The sequence below is a fragment of the Corylus avellana genome, chromosome 11, assembly GCF_965113065.1.
Source record: "Corylus avellana chromosome 11, dhCorAvel1.hap1.2, whole genome shotgun sequence".
Classification (NCBI taxonomy): domain Eukaryota; kingdom Viridiplantae; phylum Streptophyta; class Magnoliopsida; order Fagales; family Betulaceae; genus Corylus; species Corylus avellana.
Genome location: NC_142500.1, coordinates 12,644,039 through 12,660,569, shown reverse-complemented (window position 1 = coordinate 12,660,569; position 16,531 = coordinate 12,644,039). Strand labels below are relative to the sequence as shown.

General features: G+C 40.3%; 1 protein-coding gene across 1 annotated transcript in view; it reads right to left on the bottom strand.

The window, feature by feature from the left end:
- Nucleotides 1-14,766, bottom strand: part of AUG3 (HAUS augmin-like complex subunit) — a 28,957-nt gene extending 14,191 nt beyond the window's left edge. Inside the window, exons 1-8 of the mRNA XM_059575922.2 lie at nucleotides 14,432-14,766; nucleotides 14,238-14,274; nucleotides 13,794-13,897; nucleotides 12,238-12,433; nucleotides 11,118-11,184; nucleotides 9,842-9,945; nucleotides 9,651-9,732; nucleotides 447-501 (exon numbers count right to left, since the gene is read on the bottom strand). Coding sequence (XP_059431905.1) covers nucleotides 447-501; nucleotides 9,651-9,732; nucleotides 9,842-9,945; nucleotides 11,118-11,184; nucleotides 12,238-12,433; nucleotides 13,794-13,897; nucleotides 14,238-14,274; nucleotides 14,432-14,607 — 821 coding nt within the window. The 5' untranslated portion in view covers nucleotides 14,608-14,766. The remainder of the gene's footprint in view (nucleotides 1-446; nucleotides 502-9,650; nucleotides 9,733-9,841; nucleotides 9,946-11,117; nucleotides 11,185-12,237; nucleotides 12,434-13,793; nucleotides 13,898-14,237; nucleotides 14,275-14,431) is intronic.
- Between the last annotated feature and the right edge of the window lie 1,765 nt (nucleotides 14,767-16,531).

The following is a 16,531-nucleotide window of genomic DNA, read 5'->3' as shown; positions in this document are numbered from 1 at the left end:
CCGGCACGGCATGACCCAATGCAACCCAAACCGCTGAAAAATCATGTGCCAAAGAGCACTTGCGAGCTCACAGTGGAGAAGAAGATGATCAACTGACTCTCCGTTTTTTTTGCACATACAACTGACTCTCCGTTTGTTTTTCCTTCTTTTATAATTCTTAGGGATAATTTGGGGCATTTCAAGTCAAAATTTATCATGTGCATATCAAATGGTGTTATTTTCCATCCATTTTAACACCAAAAGTTATAATGAAGGATGTAACTTGCAATGAAGTGATAGTTTGAGAGGCCAAGTGTCACTTTTTAAAGTTTACACAAGTGTAAGTACAAAAGGGGTGGCAGTTTTTTTTTTTTTTTTTGTTGGTGGCTAAATGTAGTTTCCCTAAGAAATATAACATGTAGTGGGAAAAAGAAAACGAATAACTTATTTAGATACAAAAAACATACATAGAACGAAGCCGCTGCAATTCAGATACACGTTGGTGTTGGGATTTTTCCACATCTGTTGCGTTGTTAAAACAAAAAAGAAAAAGTTACTTAAGTGCACAGTAGATCGCAACCTAACATATTTAATTTCACATTAAAAACTTGTATTTATGCATAAGTATCAAGAAAATGCACCAAACTCAAGACAATTGAGATATACAATGATGATAGAATTTCTCAAAAGGCTAAAAATGGAAAGAGAAAAAAAAAAACAAACAAAAAAACCAAAAAAAATAATGCAAAGCTAAAAACACGAGCATTTTTTCCCTTCGTTAAACATTTGCTATGAGCAAACAAAAACACAAGTTCCTTTAAAACTAACAGCACAGTTAGAACTTAGATTCACAGTTCTATGGATGGCATATGGATTAAGTTGCAGTTTATAAACCATAAAATTTGATTATGTATTTATAAATTCATCAATTGCTTCAATCATTTCAAAAAGAGACTTACCAAAGAATATCTTCAAGTGGAAATAAACCTGTATTTCTGTCCAAGGCCTTAAATGAAAAATAATTCTTCTTTTCTTTGAAAACAATGACCAAGTGCAAGTAGACAAGCTTCCAATAGAAACTAGGAAAGAAACTTTAAGCTTTCCCTCTTAAACTTTGCCTTCTTTAAAAGGACAATTGGGATATAAACTTATCATTTTGTCCAAGGCCTCAAATGATTTTTTTTTTTTTTTTTTTTTTTTTGATAAGTAAAAGCCAGTTTTATTGAAAGCGTAAAGGCGCCCCAAAGTACACCGGGAGTATACAATAGGATCACCTAGCTAGAAAGAGAAAAGCGAACAAGGAAGTCATTATAGCTAATCGACACCGGGAAGATATACGCTACAGTCCATAGATACAAAGTGTGTAGACATAAGGATAGTAAATCTTCCAAAGACCCTTCCAGATCTTCAAAACACCTATTGTTCCTCTCCCTCCAAATGCACCAAAAGAAGCACGTAGGCACCATTTTCCAAACCGCAGCGCTCCCTCTCCTTCCCATAGACCACCAACAAGCGAGCAGGTCCGAAACCCGTCTCGGCATTACCCAAGACAATCCAAACCGCCCAAAGAAGGCGCACCACAAAGCGTAAGCTACCTCGCAATGGAGAAGAAGGTGGTCCACCGTCTCCTCATCCTTATTGCACATCCAACACCTGTTTGTCACGATCACATGCCGCTTCCTTAGGTTGTCTAGGGTCAGAATTTTGCCCATAGCTGCCGACCACACAAAAAAACTTGCCCTCGGCGGAGCATGTGTACGCCATACACTCTTCCAAGGGAAGTGCCCCCGTCTAGAACCAGCCAAAGACGCATAAAGAAGTTTGACCTTAAACTGGCCTCTTTTGGAGGAGTTCCACCACAACCTATCTTCACACCCTGGTCTCACTTGAGCTGACTGCAACAACTGGAAAAAAGAGGCAAAAACGTCCACCTCCCAATCATGAGCCCCTCTAGAAAAAGTCACATTCCACAGGTTGTTGCCACCACTCACCTCCAAGATAGCCGCTACTGAGGCATCCTTCTCACAAGCCATATTGAAGAGACCAGGGAAGGCTTCCTTAAGAGCCGTATCACCGCACCACACATCATGCCAAAATCGAACCCTAGTCCCTTCCCCCACCTCAAAGCGTGTAAAGCCTTGGAAAGTATCCCAATCCTTCCTAATATTCTTCCATAACCCAACCCCAAAAGTACCTCCACACTCCAAGGAACACCACCCTCCCCATAAGCTACCATACTTCGCATCCACCACCCCCCTCCACCAAGCGTCTCTTTCCAAACCGTAGCGCCACAACCATTTTCCTAGAAGTGATCGGTTAAAGTCCACCAGATTTCTGATCCCCAACCCGCCTTCCTTAATTGGAGTGCACACCTTCGACCACTTCACTAGATGGTATTTAAACTCGTCACCTAGCCCACCCCATAAGAAGTTACGCTGAAGTTTCTCTATGCGCTTGGCAACGCTAACCGGAATAGGAAAGAGAGACAAATAGTAAGTAGGCAAGTTCACAAGAGTACTTTTGATTAACGTGACCCTGCCGCCCTTTGACAAATACAACCTTTTCCAACCAGCCAGCCGACGTTCTATCTTTTCAATCACTTCATCCCAAATATGCTTCGCCTTATAAGGAGCCCCCAACGGCAAACCAAGGTATTTGATAGGAAGAGATGCAACCCCACACCCTAGAATGTCTGCTAACATACCCCCTTGCTCCTCATTTCCCACCGGAATTATCACCGACTTAGCCAAATTGACCTTCAGACCGGCAACAGCTTCAAATAATAAAAATATACTCCTCAAGTAACGGAGTTGGGAGGGCAAAGCATTGCAAAACAGCAATGTGTCGTCAGCAAACAGGAGATGAGAAACCACCGTGTTACCAACCTTGAAACCCTCTAACAACCCCCCATTAACTGCTGCCGAGATCATCCTACTCAAGGCTTCCATCACAAATACAAATAACAGAGGAGACAGGGGGTCCCCTTGTCTCAGACCCCTGGAGCTACTAAAGAACCCATTAGGAGATCCATTGACTAGGATTGAGAAACGCACCGAAGAAATGCAATGGTCAATCCAAGAACACCAAGTCCCCCCAAAACCGCACCTCCTCAACATATACAACAAGAAATCCCAATTCACATGATCGTAAGTTTTTTCCAGATCCATCTTGCAAATGACCCCTGGCTCCCCCCCTCTCAACCGACTATCGAGACATTCATTGGAAATCAAAATTGGATCAAGAATTTGCCTGCCCTTGATAAAAGCACTTTGTGACTGAGAGATAATCTTATCCAAGACAACCTTCAATCTATTTGCTAAAACCTTGGCTATGATTTTGTAGATGCCTCCCACAAGACTGATCGGCCGGAAGTCTTTAAGATTAATAGCGCCAGGAACCTTCGGAATAAGCGAAATAAAGGACGCGTTGAGGCTCTTTTCAAACAAACCTCCTGCATGAAAATCTCTAAACACCTTCATAATGTCCCCCTTCACCACCTCCCAACAAGATTGGAAAAAAGCCATAGAGAACCCATCAGGACCCGGCGCCTTAAAACCATTCATTTTAAACACTACCTTCCTGACCTCTTCTTCTTCAAAATCTCTTTCCAACCATCGAGCCTCCTCCTCCGAAATGGAGTCGAAGGAAATACCATCAACCAACGGCCTCCAACGGCATTGCTCCGTAAAGAGTTTTTTATAAAACTCAACTATATGCTCATTGATCTCGGTTGGGTTCGAAGTGAGGTTATCTCCAATCATTAGAGACTCAATAGCATTGTGTCTCCTATTGGAGTTGGCTATGGAGTGAAAGAATTTAGTGCACTTGTCACCTTCCTTCAACCACATCACCCTAGATTTCTGCCTCCAACTCACCTCCTCCATAAGCAAACACTTCTCCAACTCATGAACCACCTCTGCCTTCCTCCTAACCTCTTCTTCTATCAGGGCCCTATTTTCTTCATTCGCATCGAACCCCTGGAGCTCTTCAAGAAGAAGCCTCTTGTTCCTCTCAATGTTGCCAAACACCTCTTCATTCCAAGTCTTCAAATTCGTCTTCAAGGCCTTAAGCTTACAGGCGAGAACATAGCTCGGCGAACCGTGGAAAGCATATGAGTCCCACCATTGTTGCACTTGAGCCACAAACCCTTCCGCTTTCAGCCACATATTTTCGAATCTAAATGGCCTTTTCCCCTTAGGCACTTCCCCTGCCTCGAGGATGATTGGGAAATGATCGGAACAAAGGCGAGTGAGCCTCTTCTGCCTTACCCCTGGAAAACAAGCCTCCCAACCTGGAGATACAAGAAACCGGTCTATCCTTGACCACACCGGGGGATCGTTGGAGAGCGACCAAGTATACGAACCCCCAACCAGGGGAAGATCCATCAGCCCTTGTTCAAGGATAAAATCAGAAAACTCCATCATAGCCGCATCTAAATGAGCTTCCCCTGATCTTTCGCTAGGGAATCGAGTGGCATTAAAATCACCCCCAATACACCACGGCATGTCCCACCAACTCATAATGCCTGCCAACTCCTCCCAGAGGATCCTTCTATCCCTATAGAGGTTCGGGCCATACACCCCAGCAAAAGCCCAAACAGCGCGATCCCCCATATTCCTGAAAGATACCGCCAGGGTGTGAGCCCCCACACAAACATCGACCTTCTCCACCACCCTATTGTCCCACATAATTAGAATACCACCCGAAGCCCCACTCGAATCCAAGCAACACCAATCCACATGACTTCGCCCCCATAAGCTACGGACAATATTGCGAGACGTGCTTCTAAGCTTAGTTTCTTGGAGACAAACAATGTCTACCTTCCAATCTCTAAGCATATTACACACCCTCATACGCTTGTCCCTCTTGTTCAACCCTCTCACATTCCAAGATAAGATGTTTAGCTTCATAATGTGGTTACCTGCCCCTTGCCTTTTCTGCTGCCGCGCTTTGAGCCCATATTTCTAGCATCATAATTCACCGAACATTCCAGGTTCCTAACCTCCCTCTTGCCCTTCGTTCCGCTACTTGTGCTGGCCATCCCATTATTTCTTCGTTCCTCCTCTAAGAAGGTCAGCAGAGCTAGCAGCTGTAGCTTGTGGCCCGTGTAAGAAATCCCTACAATCGGATAGATCTCATTAGCGCATTGGATCACCCAGTCTGAATAACCTGCCGCCCCCCCTGCATCCTTAGCATGCGTGTTCCAAGGAGAAAACATAACGACCTCACGACCCCCAACCCCTTCTTCCTCCCTCCTCAAACTGCCTCTGTCCTCATCCCCAAATGTAAGAGCTTCAACTCTTGCCTCGACCACCCTGCTGTCCTCTCCAGGAATTTGGCCCTCCACACTAAGCTCACGCACTTCTACAGTCCCTACGTCCCGAAATGAATCCCGCCCCTCACTGACCTGTAAGTCCTGCTGCTTCTCGGCGCCGTGAGCATCGACCTCTGAAAAATTGCCCTCGTCCAGTGGGTTGGACCTCTCCACCATTGACAACTGAAGCCCAGCCTCCCCATTGACCGGAAATGTACTCACCGGAGAAGTCAGTGGATCGCCGTCCACATTTTGCGCTCCATAACCGCCGGAAACCTTCCCGAGCTCTTGATTGACATTGGGTACCACCATCGACAGCTTCTTCGGCGAAGTCTGGGTCATGTCTTCCTCTCTCATGTCCGGCATCTCGATCGACGGTGGGCTCAGGGAGTCTCCGATCAAACCACCGGCGACCTTGTTGCCGATCGAACCTCCAGGAGCACATGCGACGTTGTCTGAAGTGTCGGCGAGGCCGTTCTGTTCTTCCGACGACCGCCCCCCTGAACGCAGACCTGCTGCCGACGATGACGCCCCTGTGTCGCCGGCCCATCCCTTCTTAACCCACGCCGTTTTTGAAAGTTTCAGACTACTTTCACGTGGTTCAGTCCTACTTCTATCTTCCTGGCCCAGGCCCGAACCCACATGATAATTTGGCTTATAAACCAACCTTTTTTTAGTCTTAAAACCCTTCACGGTCCTTGGGCCTATCCCTGCAACCCGGTTTGTTGCTTTTTGATAATTTCCTGCCTTAACATGAGCATAAGCACCCACCTTCTTCCGAAGCCCATTCTTCAAATTCTGGAGCCCATTATCCTCCACCTTCTCAACTGCCACGTCCTCCCTATTAGCTGCCACGTCCACTCCACCCACGTTCCCCCCTATAACTTTCGACCCATGCCCAACAACATGGGTGTCCGAGCCCTTCTCTTCCTGCTGACGTCCGAAAATCTCCACCCTCTTAATTGCCAAATCCAACTTCTGCAAACCCACGTCTATTCCTTCTTTCAGCCACCTTAACGTTTCTTTGCAGTTGTGCAGCTCGAGAATTGCACTGGAAAGGGTCTGAGCCTGACACCCCTCACGTCCCGTCAGCTCAAGCACCGACTTGCTACTCCCTGCGGGTGTCTTTGACTGCGTTTGAGAATCACGCGCCGGGGCCCTTGTCTCAAGTGCTTTCTCCTCCGTGATTATCTTCCCCTCCGGCCTATGGAACCCCACGCCTTCCTGACCCCCTAAGAATTTCGCCGGAGTCTGAGAGTGTGACCTTGGCATCAAGTCTTGTGTCCCTGTGGCTAGAGTGTTCCGCCCTGAGCCTGTAGAGGAATCCTTCAGCCAGCTGGGAACTCGAGCAACGGGCTCAGAGAACTTCCCAAACAACTCCTCCGTCGGGTTTACAGACTGTGCCAACACCTCAGCAAAGCTCCTCCTGGCCTTCTTCTCTTGAAGCTTCTTTTCTTCTTGGAAACTTTGAAATGAAGAGTTAGCATGGCGTATCTCCGAAATGAAGCGATTCCAACCTTGCCCATAGCGTCCTTCTGGAATAAGAACCGAGCCACACCTTCGTCTCCCATCAAATTCCTCCATCGTCAGGAAACACCCGTGTCGATTGGACCGTCGCTGCACTATAATCCTTGGATAGCCCGCTCTGGATTGATCCCAAAAGACCTCTGAGGTTTCCACTGTCACCAGTTCCTTCACTGTACGAGCTAGCCACTCTAGCTCATCCCTCTGAAAGAAAATGGATCTTTGTTTCCCCTTACTCCTCTCAAAAAGCCTCACCCCATTAGCTCCTACCCTCACCACCATTTCAAACTCTTTCGCCTCTACCGACCAAATTTTCGCCATCCTCAGTTCCCTAAAATAAGCAGTAGTAAAAATAGTATTGTCGTTCCCTTCCCTGATTTTTTTTTTTTTTTTTTTTTTTATAAGTGATTCATCTTATTCGTAAGCACCGAGGGGAACAACCCAAGCATACAAGAAGTATATAAAAGAGACCCCCAATTAGGCAGAAGTAGAAGAACACAAATCCAAAAAAAAAAACTAAAAGACTATAAAAACGAGAACTATTGTTAGCCGCCACCCAAACATAATGAGATTTGAACATAATAGCTTTTAACTCTAACAATGATCTGTCACACTCTTCAAAATTCCAAGTGTTCGCTCCCTCCAAGTACATCACATTAAGCACAAAGGAGCCAACTAACCTCTCCAGCTAGTCAACAACTCCACCATCTTTTGGGGCATGACCCATCTAATCCAAAAAGACGGTAAATCAATACCCACAAAGCTCCAGCCACTTCACAATGGAGAAGAAGATGATCTATGATCTTCCTAGTCTTCTTGCACATGCATCACCAATCCATCACTATGAAGTGTCTCTTTACCAGGTAATCCAAAGTTAAGGTCTTCCCTAACACTGTCCTCCACACAAAGAACGCCTCTCAAAGAATTCTTATGTTGGGGGGGAGCGCATGAACCCCTAAGTACACAAGAAGTACACAAAATGAATCACCTAATTAGAAAGAGAAAAACGAACAAGGAAATCATCAAAGCTAATCGACAAAGGGGACACAATCAAATGAATTCCACATCAACCACAGTCATTTTGGTTGATGTGGAATTCATTTGATTGGAAAAAATGTTTCCCTTTCTAAAAGTAGAAATTGAAGGATATTTTTTTTTTTTTTTTTTTTTTTTACTTATCAAAAAAAAAATATCCTTCAATTTCTACTTTTAGAAAGGGAAACATTTTTTCCAATCAAATGAATTCCACATCAACCAAAATGACTGTGGAAGCTTCAGACTTGGTAATGTCAGCAAGAAACCAGGCATATCCTGACACCACCCCAAGAGCCTCTGCCGCTGCCACCCCATCCTCTCCTTTCTTTAAACTCTGAAATACCCGCATTGCCCCTGTGAGCTATGGGAATTACCGGAGACTGCCCGGACCCTTCCATAACCTCCACATATGTCCTTTTTCCGAACAACCTCCACTGGGGCCAAAACCTCTATTGTCATTGTGCTACCACCCACTCCACACAAAGGAAGACCACCAAGAAGCCTATGGGGAGCCAAACTTTGAGACCATCGCTGAAGGACAACTAGAAGGAGAGTGCCTTTGGCAACTCAAGAGAGCAGCTTCTCCAGCCCTTCCCCTCACGTCCTTCCGATATGATAATGCAGCCTCTCCGGCCACCACCTTTGTATTTCGCATGTGCCAAATACCGACCATGGCGATTGGTACATCTTTGAGCTATAAAAGCTCTGCTCACAACTCTGCAGGATTTCACGAATTCCTCCTGCCCCTCCCCATGTAACAAAGCCTCCACATTACCCAAAAAACAGCCCACGCTCACCTCACCTTAAAATCTGCCCAAGAAACACCCCTTCTCCTCTCAACAATACATAGTACAAAAGACGCATCAGCTGCCAAAAATTGAATGCCTTAGATGCGACGAAGAACCTTGAATAACTACCCATAGCAAAACACCCTAAAGAAGAACTAAGATGGCATCATTCCCAGAATGCAAACACGCATATTAGGAATGTCTTGACGGGCCTACATGCACCTAATTGAAAAATAAATCTTCTCCAAAAACAATAACCAAGTGAGGTAAGACCCCTTTCCAATGCAGACTGGGAAAGAAACTTCAAACTTTCCATCTTAAACTTTGTCTTCTTTCAAAGGAACATACAAATTTTAAACCAATAACTTATCAAAAAAATTTTAAACCAATAACTACAATTATTTCATTTACCAAAAAAGAAAAAGTAAAATGAAAAATGAAGATATGCCCACTACATGGAAAGGCAATACTCAAACCCATGCTTCAAGCATGTGTATGAATAAATAGAAAGATTGAAAGCTGGTAATAATTAACTTCAAACACCATAGCCCTAACAAAAGTAAGGTCAACTTGAATTTCAATCCTGATCATTCTCACTAGTATCACACAATAAATATTCCGAACATTACATAGAGAAGACACGCGATATAAATACAACTGATGATTAATATATGATATTATTGTTTGAAAGTACTCATTTTTTTAGTTTAAAGAAAATTCGGACATTTCATCTATGCAAGCAAACATGAAAGATGAATGGATTAAAATCTCATAAAATCAAAACAAATTTTAACTCTCTCTACACACATAAGAGGTGCACGAATGCACAAATCACTATGCAATCATGATGATATACATTGGGCAACCACCAATAGGTAACTAACAAAGCAATCAAATGCAAATATATATATATATATATATATATATATATATATATATATATATATATATATATATATGCACACAGGTAAAAAAAAAAATAAGCCATAGAGGCAACAGAGAAGAAATACCTTGTACAATGATATTTGAAATGTCATCAAGACTCACCCAAGAACATTTGGATTTTCCCTCAGCAACTAATCGGAAAGGACCCTAATCATGATCACATAATAAGGTTATCAATTCTATGACTGGACAAGACTGTAACATCAAAAATATTACACCAAGTGCAGACAAACACAACAAAAGCCAGCACACATACCGTGTCCAATTGCTTAGCAAACCACTGATTTAGCTCCTTTATACAGGATGAATCTCCCAGCAAGTATGGATGAAAGTCAGAGTATGCTAAATAGATGCCATCCTCTGCAAGTTAATAGTGCTATAATCTCATCATATAAAGTAGGATGAAATTGTTGGGGGGGGAAAGTGCATATAAATCTTTCTAATTGAGCATGAATCAGAACCAAAATCTCGAAATTCGTATACATAATTTTGAAAAACCAACATTTACAAAGCCCAATATTGATCAAGTTTCATAGTAGAAAACCTAGAACAGAAAGCAATATGTGGACCTTAGGCAGATTCAGTCAAGATAAAAAAAAATGTACAGCTAAAACCAACTAGGGCAAGAACTGTAATAAGTTTGAAACCCCAAACAATAGACAACCCATGGGTTCAAACTCAACCAACCCACCAAACCAATTAGCTAAAAAGTATAATATCAAGTCCATAAAAGGAAAAGAAGAAAGAAAAAATTAAAAGGAAAACTTCACTTAACAATCCTGAACATCTATCACTTTTGCAATTACCTCCTTAAAGTTCCAAAACTCTCAATTTAGTGTATTGACCAAAACACCCCCCATTTTAAAAATTAAAAAAAAAAAATTGCAATGATTCAGGTGTTGGTAAAGATTTAACGAAATTTGCAAAAATACTCATGCTTGAATCTCTTCAATTTATTTATTTTTATTTTATAAAAAAAAAAAAAATAGGTATTTTGGAAATTTTGACCGGATTTAATTAAAAAAACCTAACAAAGGAGTGACATTGCAAAAAATTAGAAGTTCAATACACTAAATTGAGAGTTTTTGAACTTTAGGAGAAACATTGCAAATGTGATGGAAGTTCAAGGGGGTCAAATGAAGTTCCCCAAAATTAAAAGTAATGTTTGGGCTGAATTAGTTGATGAGCCCCAAACCAAAACCCAAATATCATCATTTTTTTGATAAGTAATTGACAACTTATTAAAAAAGCGCAAGGCTAAGTACACAAGCAGTATACACAGAAAGCTCCTAACAAAAATGAGCAAAAGAAATACCCAAAAAACAGCAAGAACAACCCACAAAAAACCCAAATATCATCATGTACCTTTTTTTTACATTTAAAAAAAAAAAAAAAAAAAAAGGTCAACAAACTCATTGGTTAGATTTAATATTGGAGAATCTCAATAAAAAAATTTCACAACTTTGGTGGAGAAAAATGAAAATAAATTCAATTGGCCATGAAAGTAAAACTACAAGTGATAAAAATGATACCATCACCGGAATGATAATGAGCCAACTCCTGTGCTGTAGCAGTGATCCTTCCGAGAACTGCGTTCATCTAAGTCACAATTAAAGAATTCCAAAAACTTCTGAAATGGTCAACCATCAACATATATTGCAACAAGTAGTTCTCTCTTTAAAAGAAATAACAACCAGTTTCACCACATCAAGCAAAGACATGAAATGTAACTATGACATTGTGATTGTTCCAAATAAAACATTCCTCTGCCATGCTACAGAAAAATAAAAAATCACAATAGCATGTATCTCATAACCAGGAGCGGTCATAGGTGACACAAACTAGAAACAGAAAAACGAAAGGAATATAACACATAAATGATATATTAAGAAAAAAATTTACTTGCAGCAATCATGAAAACAAAGAATATCCTTCTATCTGCAAATCACCACATTACTTTTTATTAGTATTAAAAAGAGTATCACTTATACAATCTTCCACAGATAATTTCTTCTAAGATTTCATTTACTCAACCATCTGTTGACAATACATCTGACCCCGTGAAACCAAAGGCTTCAGTATTTTGTAGTAACTCTAACATCAAAGACCAACCATTTTAGGATGAAGAATACTTTCCATTGGGGTTTAACAGTTATGGCTTTCTGAGTTTCACTCCCAGGTACCAAAACACGCTGTATTTTCAAGAAAGTCACCTCCAAAAAATATTTTATTGAAGGAATAAGCTTGTAAACAATGCTTGAAGCTGCTATACTTACATAATTCCACAAGATTCCAAGTAAATTTTTGTGCATTAACAAGTACTGGAACGTATCCATATATATAAGCTTAGTTTTAAGACCAGAGCTATATTATCATGCATATGAAGTTAGCTTTGAGATAACAGCTGACATATGCAAAAATGTATGCCATCTTGAAGTTTTCACTGCAAATAATAGGATAATGCACCTATTTAATAATCATAGCCTACAAAATGCATGGACACCATTTTTAAATAATATGCTTTCCAGCCTTGTCAAGAAACTGAAAAATTCATTCCTGTTAAAGATTGATTATATTTGCACAGCATATATCAAAATTATCTTAAAGTGGATGTGTATAATATATATGTTTGAATTATCATAGCATATGCACCTGTAAATTTCTTGCTGAAAGACTATCATCTATTAATGTCAGGTGTCCATTGACATTAGATGTTGCAGCAACTCGTGCCCGTCTCCCTTGGATCAAAGCTGAAGCTTGGCCACTGAGCATATCAAATTGAGACTGCAGATGCCTAAGCTCTTTCTGCAGCTCTAAAGCTTCAGCTTTATATGCTAAAGTTGCATCCCTAAAGATAAAAAATAAAAAATGAAAACAAAATTTTAAAAAATAAATCCATCAGAACTGGAAGCCTACTACCAGAATTCCATTACCAGCAACCAAAATAAGCATATCTTCAAATAGATACCAGCAAGAGTGCAGCAAAAAAATTCATCTTTGTGAGCCAAAATATCAAGGATTAGTTACAAGTTAATAAAAGAGGCCATTACCAAATCATGGTCCTACCTTACTGGTATTCTGGGAGGGATGGCTTGGACATGGTCTTACCCTTAAATCAGTTTTTTTGCATAAAGTGGCCACATATAATGTTTCTTGTCATGATGAACATAACACTATGTTCAATTAAAAATAAAGTGAAAACAAAATGCATACTAAAAAGATAATCACTGAATTCAGCATCAAAATATAATGAAGAGACCTATCATAAATCCTAATTCTGAACAAAAGAGTCCTCAGTGCAACCTGTATGCCCCAAGCGTAGCATTTTAAGTGGCAAAGCATCTATGCACAAAAGCAAATATAAAACAGTACATAATTTCATTATGCTAAGAAATATGAAGGTCAAAAGCAGAATTCACAGGACTGAAAGAGGCCCTGCTCAGGCAACTTTTGTCTCACAAGAATATAATATCATAAGGATGAGTACATGATGATCCACAAAGTTGACTATATCATAAGGACGAATGAACTGATAATATAGAAAAGACATATATATCGATAAAGTATGCTACTAGGGTAGAAGTAATACGAGAAATATATATGTATAAGGCAGGCACTCCTACTAAAGTGCTAAAATTGTATTGGAGCCACCTCATCAATAGCCCATTATACATACAAAAGATTATGAAGAAACTAAGAGAACTCAATGAAGTCAGGAAAGGTGGTCTTAGATTAATTTTATAAACTCGTTCACACAACAAACACATAAAAAAATAAATAAATAAATAAAATAAAATTATTGTGTGAGTGAATACATTGCCGTGTAGAATGAACCCATGAACTTAACTCTACATCCTTGTTTATAAGGGAGAAGTCATTTCGTCAAAACATCATTGACATAACAAAGAGATGAAGTTAAAAGAGAAATGTTAGTCATCCTTGTTTACACTCTTCTTCCATATATAAATTCATGCATGCACGTATACTTCCTTGCAACCTCCCTCTCTACCCAAGTTAAAACAAGATAGATGCACACCCAACTACAAATATCACCAATGAATTTCCTACTGTGCATCCTTGAGGTCATCAAACTTAGGTCATTGGACACAGTTTTGCTTAGTTAATAACCAAAAAAAAAAGGTCGAAGAAACACGAGGAGGGGGGTACTAAATAGTGAATAAACATCAATGTCCAACAAATTACATTACTTTATATCTTTTAATCCTTCTTCAGCTCCAAAAAGTGCCTCCTGGTTGTCTCTCCTGGCAGAAAAGGCTGAAATGCTATCATAAGCAAAATCCAAATCCTCCCCCTGTCAAGTAATTAAACATTTGTACATAAATTTACTTGTTTCAGTGCATACTTCAAATCACGAAAAACGAAAAATACTATCAAAGCACTATATAATCAAAATTGTTTCTTCAATAGCCAAACATCTCCGGATCCTTATTCAATCGACCCCAACGCATTCTCTTAGCGAAAAATCTAAAGAAAAAAAAAATTGAAACAATAAACATATGCCCCCTTTCCTCTCTAGGGCGCTTTGTCGTTTCGAATCGGAACGTGGAAAACCCAGTTTAAACTCAGTGTCATATGCTCCATATAGCAAGTAATTAAAGCTTACAAGCAAAAAATAGGCATGAGGAAGTTACCTCTAATAGCTTCCCTTCTTGCAGAAACTGCTGATGCCTGGACACCAAATTTTCGAACAATTATTCACTAACATCAACTAAACCCTAAACGATTTTCATTATAGGAAATAAGAAATTAGTGTATGTAGTATATAATTCACCAAAAACAGAGAACAAAATCAGATGGCGAAGAGAGAAAGAGCGAGGAACGTAACTGGGATAGTTCGGAGAGGGAGAAGACGTTGGAGGGGCGGAGACTGGAGCAGATCCAGTCGAGGATGGGGCGTGCGTCTTCGTACTGGAAGGGCCACTCGAAGCTGTCAGGGTCCAATCCCTCTGCCCCTTGAAATCCCAATTCCCCCAACAACGAGCACAGTCTCGCTCCGCTCATTCTTCGTGCAAATCTGATTGCTCCCTCAGATGCTCATTTCAATTTTCAAATGCCTGCGGGAGAGAGAGACAGAGACGGAGAATTCAATTTCTCGCTCCTTGCTGCAAATTAGACCATGCTCAACTCACTTTTGAAATTCGGCAAAAGACCAGGTTTAAAAAATGTTTGGAAATGTTTCCTAGGGGGTGTTTGGCAAATGGGATGGCTTAAACACTGTAGTTGATGTAGATTGATGTAAAAAAAAGTAAGAATATTTGGTATAAAAAAAATGAAAAAGTGGTATGAAAAAGTGAAAAAGTTTTGTTTTGTAGTGATTTTTTTATTTGAATAATAATAAAAAGTAAATGATTTGATATTAAAAGTGAAAAATTAGAATGTTTTGATGTTGATTTTTTTGGGAAATTGTGATGAACAGTGTTTGGGCCAACCTCATCCCCATTACCAAACAAAGCCTAGTGTATTTGTCTTCGTATTTTTAACGGAAAACAATTTTTCCCCTCGTTTTTCAATTCAACTACCAAAGTTTTAATTTTTACAATTCATTCTTCCAAAGTTTCGAATTTTTATAATTTGACCAATTGTATTCAAAACTTCCTATATTACCCCTAATTTTTTATTTTTTATATTTTATAAAAAAAAATTTAAAAAAAAAAAAAAAAAAATTCGAGGTGGCTCTTTGGCCATCTAGCCATTTTTGCACCCCCAAATTTGTTTTTTTTTATAAAAAATAAAAATTATGGACAATAAGAAAATTTTGGGATTATATTGATCGAATTAAAAAAAAAAAAAAAAAAATGGAACTTGGTGGGTGTGGATTGCAAAAATTGAAACTTTGGTATTCGAATTGAAAAACGATGTCAAACTTTTGGGGGGTAAATTGTAATTTTCCCATTTTAGAAAATATTCAAAAAATAACAACATAATATAATTAGAAATTATGTTTGAATGTATCGGACCAAAAACCTTTAACCAACACACCTGTTGGGAATAAATTCACACTACAAGCCCACCAAATTCTGGGCCCAATGACCAATGATAGGCCCATGAAAATATTAATTAAATAGCAAAGGCTATTTAATTAATTAGTAGACTTATATTCCAATCAGGATAATATTAGAATAAATACGTCATACTTATCTCTACAAGATGACTATTCAATATTATCTCTACATAATATCGGTTGAATATTTATCTCTACATGATAGCTGTTGAGTTATATCTCAACTTTGGACTCTCAAATCAATTCAAATAAGAAGATCCAGTCCAATTCTACTTCAACAGTCTAAGCCTTTAAATAGGCCCCTACCCAAGGTACTAAAACATCTTGAATACTGAAATATTCTCACATATTATTGAGTTAGAAACTCTTTCTGACTTTGGCATCGGAGTGTCCCGGTCCCCCGGGAACCCCCTTGACAATATTGCTTTTGCTTTTTTATAGTGATTTGGAGTGCAAGACAACGTATTGAAGACCCCGAAGAAAGCGCATCCACCATGTTGAAAACTGTTCTAACAGTTTGGCGCCGTGTGGGAACGATTAATTCGTTTCTCTTAAAAAAAAAATTCATCACGGTGTGAGCACGCATTCCGGCGACAACCAACCGGAAGGCAGCAGATTTGCACAGATTTGCCGCTTACATTGCAGATCCACGTTCACTGAAGCCCAACAGTGTGGTGTCCAAGCACGCTGCCGGATCAAGCCCAGCACGACCCACACCTCCAGTCTGCCGGAGATTTACTGCCGTTCGCAAGAGATCCACCACTGCTTGAGATCAGAACGCATAGCCCAACGATCTCTGCCGCAGACCCGCACCACACCGTACCGTCGATCTCCAAACCGGACTGCCGAAGTGCCCCCAAGCCCAAGCGCACAGAGCTGACCACCGATCTTTAAATTGCCGGCCTCCAAACCGGACTGCCGGAG